The following is a 9084-nucleotide window of genomic DNA, read 5'->3' on the forward strand; positions in this document are numbered from 1 at the left end:
CTTCTGACTCGCTCTTCAAATTTCTTGCCTTCTTGCAGTACTGGCATCCGCTCGCTAGGCCGAGGGATCGTGATCGTCTTTAGCTCTTGCTGGACGCCCTGGTGTCTACCGCGCGTCGGCTCTCCGCCCGCCTGCCCGCCTGCTTCGTAGCTTGCCCCTGGTGGCCTTTGTCGTTTCTGTTTCTTTCATTTGGGCGTCTTTGTGTTGTGGCCCCAGCTTTTCTCTTTTATGACTTTGTTTGAGACGTGGTTGTACGGACGTATGCTTTATCTATAAAGCAGGGCGAAAGCCTGTTTCGAGAATACATATGATTCTCCTCATCCATGGTTGTGTCTTGCCTCTTCCTCCATCCCGCGCAGCCCGGGCGGTGCATACAACCTGGGAGGTGTTGACCACCCATGCTAGGGACGCTACTCCTCGGGTGACTCTTTGGTGTTGATGCGTGGCAAGTTGAGGTGGTGGACAAGTGCGGTTGTCGCGGCTGTCGCTCGCCTCCCCAGCAGGGAGGCGATGGTCATGGTGGTCCTCCACTCGGGCTTGGGCGCAAGGTCCGATGATGCCGTGAATATGGCCTGCATGCTACTGGGCAGTTGTCGGTTGGACGATGGTCATCTGAGGGACTTCGACATGTATGATCTGCGTCCATAGGCGAGGACGGCGGAGCTAGTGGCAGTGCATGCAACTATCAACTATATCATATAATACAGATTAGTCATTTGTTGCCACTTGTGAGGATGGTGCGGGGCTTCCGGAGTGTCCCCTACTCGGGATTTTGTGGGTGCCACCGTCCTTCCTCCTCGTGAAAGACTTCGTCAAGGTGGTGATGAGAGGCTCTTATCGCATCTCGTCAACCTACTACTCATGGGGGCTTGGCCATCACTCGTCATAAGGACCGTACACATATGCATCTATTGGGATTGAGGAAAGTGATGAAGACAATATAGGATGACTTCAATTGGTCGGAGTCTTGAGCTCCAAGGTGAAACCCTATGTCTGACTCTAGGTGGGCATACCTGGCAATGGTGGAGTTCTTTGCGTCGTTACGCTGATGAAAACCCACGATCTCCAGGGTGAAAACCCATGATCTGATCTCGGTTGTTGGATTCGGCGATGGCGACACTTGAACATCGTTCCCTTCTTGGAGGCGTTGCATTGGAGAGCCTTTCTTGGAGTCCTTGTGCTGTCAAGGGACGGTTGGTGTCGGTCACTGTTGTATATTGTCAGTCGTTGTTTCCATTGCTTTGGTTTTTTCTCTCCATCCGCCTAGACATAGGTTCGGCCTTGTATGACTTTGCTCTTTGCCGGTGTGATCGTTTAGGTGCGTGTTTCGTGTTGGTTTTGTGCATCCTATTTATGCAGAGGCTAGGTGTGTACTCGTTATTATTGTATCCCTCCATGCTAGACTATGAGTCAATAAAAAACACACACTTTATCAATAAAATGTTGTGCATATGAATTGAATTTACTGTTTGTCCTGTATTAACATGTCCTCGGGGTGTTCTTGTGCTTGCTAAATGTTCTGCTATGTATCATGTATTAAAAATGAGTTGTACCCCATCTTTGAGAGTCCAATTACGTGCAGTCATCATTAGAGTCCTAAAGTCTGAATCTTTTCCCGGTGACTAACTGTGAGCAAGCTTTTACCGGCATTTGTGATTAATATATTTGGTATTTATTGTATTTACAATATATAGATTTTAAAATTTCTTGTTGCTCTCAATGTAAAGTCATGGATTTTCTGTAAGCTACAACCTTTACATATTAATAGAAATGTAATGATGTTGCATAGAATCGCAGGCAACTGACAACTTGAATTTTAAAGCAAAACAAACAATATCTCTCAAGTGCCAAAATCAATCGAACCCATCTTGAGAAGGTGAATCCAACGCATCAGCGCTCCTTCATAAAAGTGTAACTCTATTAAATCTTCCTTTTACTTTGACGCTAAGATGACTAAATATTCTATTCTCCATGTGGACTTTTTGGTATCTAATTTTTAATTCTTCTTAAGCTGTACCACTATAAGAATCTGTTGTGTCCAGGCCCTGAATTATTTGGTGGCCTGCTCCAAATTGCCTTTTGTTCTTCAAAGCTCGCAACGATGGCAGACTGTTTCTTGTTCGTTAAAGAATTTGCCAATCGATTGTAATATATTTCAACATTGAAATCACTTAACACATGCACCAGCTTTGTACTCTGCTTGCTGATCACAATCTGCCCATCCGTGCTTTTCATTGTATCGGCAAGGACGCTTATTCGCTTCACCTTTAAAGTTGATTTCAGGTCAGATCCTTGAACCATGTAAACCGCACCAAGAACTTCTCCCAAAAATATATCCTGAAAACACGAAAAGTTGCAGATAATTCTTAAATTTGAAATAAAATTATATCTGCAAAGAAAATAATTTTAAATTTTACAGCGAGTATCAACTATCAAGTATGTGCGCAAAAAACAGGGTGATTTGCTGTCTGTTACCACATGGTGATACAGCTTCTTTTTGCTCCGAAGATCCTTCAATAGTGACAACAACTCTTGGACAAAATTTGATTCAGGAGTTTGCCGGGTTTGCTCGAAGGCATCCAGGACAGCCCTGAATGAAGCAGCTTTTCGTTGCATTGTAAGGGGAATGAGTGTGATATTCAGATTGGATTCCAGGACTGTTTTTGCAGCCAGTGGATCAAGAAACATGTTGAACTCTGCGTATCTGTTCGATGGAACAGTGAACACATTCCCCTTCTCATGACCTCCATCTCTGATGAGCCCTCCAACAACATAAATTCTCTGCACATGGAGAAAATGTGTTGAGCAAGATCTTTTCACAGATATTGGGTCAAAACTATAGAGGTCTGGAGATAGGGAGCATACTGACCTCTATCACAGAGCTTGCATCCCTGTCAGAGAGTGAAATGTTTGCCAAATTGGTGAGAGGTCCACTGGTAAGAAGAGTGATCTTGTCCCCTGGACCAAGTTGCCTCCTGACAGACTGCCACACTTCAAAAGCCAGTGGCTGCCGATGTTCTGGATCATCTGTACTTTCAGGAGTGTATCTGATCATGCGATCGATAACCGTGTAAACATTTTGCGCCATTTTCAGTTATCACACTTCTATTCAAATGAAGCAAATGCAGAACTTTTTCCTTACCTTCTAGGACTTCTTGGCAATAACCGAGCCAGTCCATACAATGTATCGGAGTCGATAAATCCACCACTGCCCAACGGAATAGCATACACATTGTTGCAACCAAGGGTTGGATTGCCCATTGCAGTGGTATTGCCAAGGCCAACTGGAATGTCGTCGCGGCCCATCATATGTAGAATGTCATAAATGATATCGATGCTTGCGATATTCGCCCATCCATTGCCATTGACCAAAACTCCCTATAATTAGTCAGTAAAGTAGCTTTCATCAGTAACTTGGCTGTTTAACAGTACAGCATAAAGTTCATTCAACAGATTTTCAGTCAAAGTATACTTTCCCTCACCTTTAGATCTATAACTTCTCTTGGTGCCTTCAAGAGATATATAAGAGAAACAAAATCTCCAGGGCTCATGTCCATGTCAAAAATAACTGGCTTTCCCCTGCTCACGTTTATGAAATCTGGCTTATAAAGAACTTCCCTGTAATATGGGAACTGCGTACTGATGTTAAATCGACCAGCTTGTTTAGCGAGATTTAGGACCTGATGAAGGAAAGAGTTCAGTTAGGGGACATCAATTTAGGACCTGAAGAAAAGAGTTCAGTTAGGGGACAGCTATTTGGACCTGACCAAAAGAGTTCAGTTAGGTGGCAGCAATTTAAGAAATTTATGATTCCTCGTAGACAGAGTGAAATTTAGTTACACAATCTGGATGCATATTCTTCTGAAGTGTCTATGCATGTTCAAACTGTTCAATTTAATTTAAATGCTGCGCTCTTTTAGATACTAAATTAGCATGCAAACTCCACTCCAATTTCTAATCATGCATATATACTGCTTAGTGCTTTACCTCTAGGAAGTTCTTGGAAAATTCCCTATCAAACGCGCTATTGTAAACCGGGTTTGGCTTCGCGCTCGTGGCAACACGAACGCGGACTCCTTCTGAACCAGTCACTTCCTTGGTGTATCCATCCTATAAGGAGAAATGCAAGTCACTGTGAATTTATACTACTCTTACATGGGATTTTGTTTTTTGGCATGAGTGACACATAGAGATATCTTACCTGGCATCTACCTGCGTTGCTTCCCGGCACCAAGCAGAAACTATCTCTGATCCCAGTCTGGACATGGCCACTGTGAACACCACCCACCTTCAGACCAAACTTGGGCGTCGCGCGGCCGTCGAAAAACGGGTTTGAGCCGTCGCGCACGCCGTACGGTTTGTTGGAAGTGATCACCGTGATGTTCATGTACTCTAGCTCAGCAAAGTCATTTGCGCCATTGGCGTCGCCATTGCGCATGCTAGAGAAAGCCACACCGGCGGCAAAGGAATCCCACATGTAATAGCCCTGCAGTTACAAGAAAAGAAAAATATTTTCATAATTGATGAATTAAATCTTTAATGACAAGGATGTAAAAAATGGAAAAGATTTTGAATTGGATGGAGAGCTTGCCGTGCTGCCATGGAGGCCGGGAGCCGGCCTTCTGTGTCTCCTCAGGACTAGGTCGAGCGACTGGAAGCAGTAGCGCGCCTCGGGCGTGGTCTGCCACCGCCGGCCGAACTCGGCGAAGTACTCCTCGGTGACCGGGATGGTGTTGGTGGCGTCGAGAGGGACGAGAGTGACAGGGACGCCGGAGTGGAGCACCTGGTAGGCGGCGAAGGGGTCGCCGAACACGTTGAACTCCGCGAACGGGTTGGCGCCGTAGGCGGTGAAGAGGTTCCCCGCCACCCTTACGCCGCCGCCGAGGACGTAGACGCGCTCCACGTTGCGCCTCAGGTGCGGGTGCGCCATGAGGAGGAGCGCGGCGTTGGTGTGGGTCCCAAAGAGGAGCAGCGTGGTAGGGCCCGCCGACACCGTGTCCACCATCACTTGCTGCGCCGTGGGCTGCCGGAGCGGCGCGTACCCCCGGTGGCCCTGCGGGAGGAAGCCCCTACGGAGGCCGCCGTTGGTGTCGGTGTCGAGGCGCCCGCCACGGCGTCCCGGCGGGACGGCTTGCCGGTATCGGCAGCCGCCCACCGTCGACATGCCCTGCCGTACGTAATCTTTTTAGCAAGCTTGTAAATTAATAATGGTAATTCGTGGCTTCGGCGCTTCGCCGGCCGCCGATTCATCGATCAGTACGTACCTGGTCTATCAGGGGGAGGTAGCCGCCGACGTCGGGGTGTATCTCTCCAGCCTCCGATATGCCGCCGTCGCCGCCGACGCCGACGGCAATGTCGTCGCGGCCCATCATGTAGAGGATGTCGTAGAGCTGGTCGACGCCGTGGCCGGCGTCGATCCATGCGTTGGCGCTGATGGTAATGGCCTACGCACAGTGTACGTACGTTCACATCACAACTTATCAGAGTAATGCACTACTACTAGTAGAGTCTAGAGAGGGAGAGAAAATCCGACGCAGTCAAAGGCCAAGATGCGCCATCGTTGTCCTATCTAAATGGCTTCCTCTTTTCCTCTCCAAAGATTGAACGCCTTCCTCTTTCTCTCTCTGAGAAGAGTGTAAACCGCCTCTCCTTTTACAAACCTATAATTAACTAATCGGCAATGTCGACAATGCAAACAATCATTCGAGCCGGCGCACGCGCGCATGCATACGACGATGGAGAGATCCAGCGGCCGTTTTCCACCAAAAGGTAACGTATATGCACGAGCGAACACGACCGGGCCGATGCGATCAGCAGAACATTCTGATTCGCAAATACAAATTTTTTAAACAATCACCAGGACAGATGATCGGAGATCGATTACTGGGAGGCGATTACGAGTGCCACGACGCATAGCATGCAGCACGAGAGCGGGACGGAGGAGGACACGGCACCAAATTACCTTGACGTCGAATTGGGAGCGGTCCTGCTTGAGGATGTAGAGCAGCGCGAAGAGGTCGTCGGTGTCCATGTCCGTGTCCACCAGGATCCTCCTCGGCGGCGGCGCCCCCGCCGCGGCCACGCCGGCGACCGCAAAGAGGGACACCAGAGCCACGGCGGCCGTCCATGACGGTGAACTCGTCCTCCTCGCCTTCTCCATGAGGAGAAGGCGGTGCTACGACTACTACGGACTATACTAGGGGGGCGGTTGCCAGTTGGTGCCTAGCTCTCTAGCTATGGCTTTCTGCATGATGGGTGCGCCTCTTATGGGAGAGAAGATGGTTCGATCGCGTCCTTCTCCGTGGGCATTAATGGGAGGGGATTGGAAACAGTTGTATACGGGTACGATTATTAATAACCACAATCACACAAATGCAAGGATAAGCACGTTTCTTGGACCGTCGACCGATCCATCCATCGACGGCTCGGATCGAAAGCTCGACCCTATTTTGTTTCGACACCATCGTTTCAGATGTGAGGAACTACAAGGGGCATCTCAGGGGTTTATCTAATCGTATATGGTCATGGACACGTTCGAACGTATGCGCGGTCACATCTCTTCTTGTCTTAAACTTCCTACTTTTTTAAGGGCATCCATCTCATTTGTATATGTTAAACATCACGTAATAATCACATCCGTTCGACCACATCTATTCAATGGCCTACATCGCTCCGATGTTTAGCACTAAACACGTTTAGCACCCTCCATTAATAAACAAAATACATAATATCAATGTTAGTAGCATTAGCCAAGTAATTGTATTCTACCTAATATTAACATGCAATTTATATCTTGCTAATATTAACATGGAATACTTCTAATATATATATATATATATATAGAATACAATTAATATATTGCTTGATACTAACGTGCATTGCACATACACAATTACTCCCTCCATCTCATAGTGTCAAAAAAGTCTTACATTGTTGGACGGAGGTAGTACTAGTTTACCAAAGTACTTCTAATAAGATAGTATTTGAAAAGACCTTCTCGGATGTGGCATTGGCCGTTGCAACTTGCGAGTCAACGCGTTGTAAGTAGAAGAGGGCATCGTGGTAGCGCGCCATGGCGACCGCCTCGTTGTCTTCCGTATCAGTTGCCTGGACTTTGGCCTCGACGGCGGCCTTGTGGGCAACGTACCGGCGGGCAGCGGGGATGTGTTCATCCCGACACCGGATAGGACATCAAGGGGCATTGGCCATGATCTCCTCGGAGTTGTGGCGGGTGGCAGCCTAGCATTCAGCAGCATCAGGGACAACAACGACCCGGTGACGGGCAGCGAATTCCTCCTCCTTGGTGACCCGAAGGGTGGCGCGTACCTCGCTCTTGGCTCGGGAGGCATCATGGGGCGGCGCTCCCTTCCTCCTCCTTAGCTTAGGCGACACACTCCTCGCGAGTGAGGGCAACGCTAGGGGCGGCGCTCCATGGCATGGCGGATCAATGCGGAGACAGGCAACCCTCTTGGTGGTCTGAAGGGAAACATGGCAAAAAAGAGAGGCTGGCGACATGACGAAGGTGAGGTTGGTGAAGTGTGGCGAACAAAGGGGACAACCGGGGAAAACTTATGGTTTTAGCGGAGGGCTCCAACAGGAAATCAGGCAGAAGGGGAGGGGTTCGGGGGTAAATGGAATAGGTGTGCCTCGGGGTGGGGTTTTGGGTTGGGCACGCGTGTCCAACCTGACAGCCCGGACATGTCCGGGCAACCCCGTTTCCTCACGTATGGGTTTGAATTGGGCATTCATAGATCTTCTGGATATTTGGAACAAGTTTGGAAACCTCGTTGGGCAATCTTTTTTGTGTCCGCACATGTGCAAACGAACATACGGGGAAAGTGGGCTATGTCCTATGAAAACCAACCAATATTCAATCCTATTTTTCTTATACAAGTATCCAGGTCTAAGCTTTTTTTTCAAGAAAAAACTTCCAATCTATTCATCAAACATCATGGCAGTACAAAAAGTACCAAAAAAATACATCCAATGTCAATAGACCACCTAGCGTCAAGTACAATCATTGGAGTGAGCCGTCATCGCCCCTCACCCACCAAAGCAGGGCAACCCTTGTTGTAGTAGACAGTCGAAAAGTCGTCATGCTAAGACCCCAAAGGACTAGAGTAGCAACCATCGCCAATGGAGAGAAGCGTAGATTGAAAAGATCCAACTTAGAGACACACAAATGCAGATGAAGGAAGACCGGATCCATGCAGATTCACCGAAGACAAACACCGACCAAATTCCGCAAGATCCACCGGAGACAACCCTCCACGCGCCCTCCAATGACGTGGGATGCACCACTGGGATGGAGTGTCGTGAGAAGAACTTTATCCCATCTTCAGAGAGCCGTTGCCGCCTCACCTTTCTAAGTAGGACACAAAACCTAAACAGATTAGAAAACACATAAAAGCAAAGTAGGAGCCCTTCGACTGGTAAGGGCCCAGGATCCACCATGCCTCTATGGGCCTAAGGCCACAGGAGACGAGCTGGCCGGAGGCGTGAAAACCATAGATGCCTGAAGTCACTTGTGGGAAAAGTTTGGTCAACTGGAACAAGTTTGCTCGCCTGGAAGATATGGGGGATTGGGAATCAAGAACATTGAATGCTTCAGTCGAGCCATGCAGATACATTGGGATTCCGTTGGAATGAAGGGAACAGACCATGGAAGGGATTTGCAACATCATGTGATGACACAAATAGGCAGTTGTTCTCCAATTGCACTAAAATTCAGTTGGGAGATGGGAGCATTGCAAGTTTCTGGAAAGACCAATGGTTTAACGGTGAGGCACCAAATACAGTGGCTCATAAATTGTTCAAATAGGCAAGGTTCAAGAAAGTTACAGTTAAGGATGGGTTGCATACTGGAAGGTGGATGCAAGGGCTCCAAAGAATGGACAATAAGGAGCGGTTGGCTCAGTTTGTCAAATTATGGAAAGGGGTGCAAATGATCAATTTGTTGGCGGAGAAAGACACATCGTTTGGAATCTCACTGTCAATGGGGCCTACACCACACACTCAGCTTATGAGGCTTAGTTTCTGGCAAAGATTGAACAATCGGGATCGGCAAGGGTGTGGACATGTAAG

At 48.1% G+C, this 9084-nt stretch overlaps 1 protein-coding gene across 1 annotated transcript; it reads right to left on the bottom strand.

Moving 5' to 3' along the window:
- Window positions 1–1788: 1788 nt before the first annotated feature.
- Window positions 1789–6308, bottom strand: LOC125517531. Its single transcript, XM_048682736.1, has 10 exons — window positions 5963–6308; window positions 5265–5444; window positions 4592–5167; window positions 4202–4486; window positions 3988–4110; window positions 3483–3680; window positions 3143–3378; window positions 2870–3047; window positions 2476–2781; window positions 1789–2337 (listed from the first exon to the last, which is right to left on the bottom strand). Exons 1-10 carry the CDS (start codon window positions 6158–6160, stop codon window positions 2020–2022), a joined length of 2598 nt encoding a protein of 865 aa, XP_048538693.1. The 5' UTR covers window positions 6161–6308; the 3' UTR covers window positions 1789–2019.
- Window positions 6309–9084: the final 2776 nt, after the last annotated feature.

Source organism: Triticum urartu, chromosome 1 (genome assembly GCF_003073215.2).
Source record: "Triticum urartu cultivar G1812 chromosome 1, Tu2.1, whole genome shotgun sequence".
In the NCBI taxonomy this organism is placed as follows: Eukaryota; Viridiplantae; Streptophyta; class Magnoliopsida; order Poales; family Poaceae; genus Triticum; species Triticum urartu.

Coding starts and splice junctions, on each gene's coding strand:
- LOC125517531 (XM_048682736.1), bottom strand. CDS start 6,160: ATGGAGAAGGCGAGGAGGACGAGTTCACCGTCATGGACGGCCGCCGTG. Junction 4,487..4,591: donor CCGGCCTCCATGGCAGCACG/GCAAGCTCTCCA, acceptor TTGTAACTGCAG/GGCTATTACATGTGGGATTC. Junction 3,048..3,142: donor TTGCCAAGAAGTCCTAGAAG/GTAAGGAAAAAG, acceptor TCGCATGATCAG/ATACACTCCTGAAAGTACAG.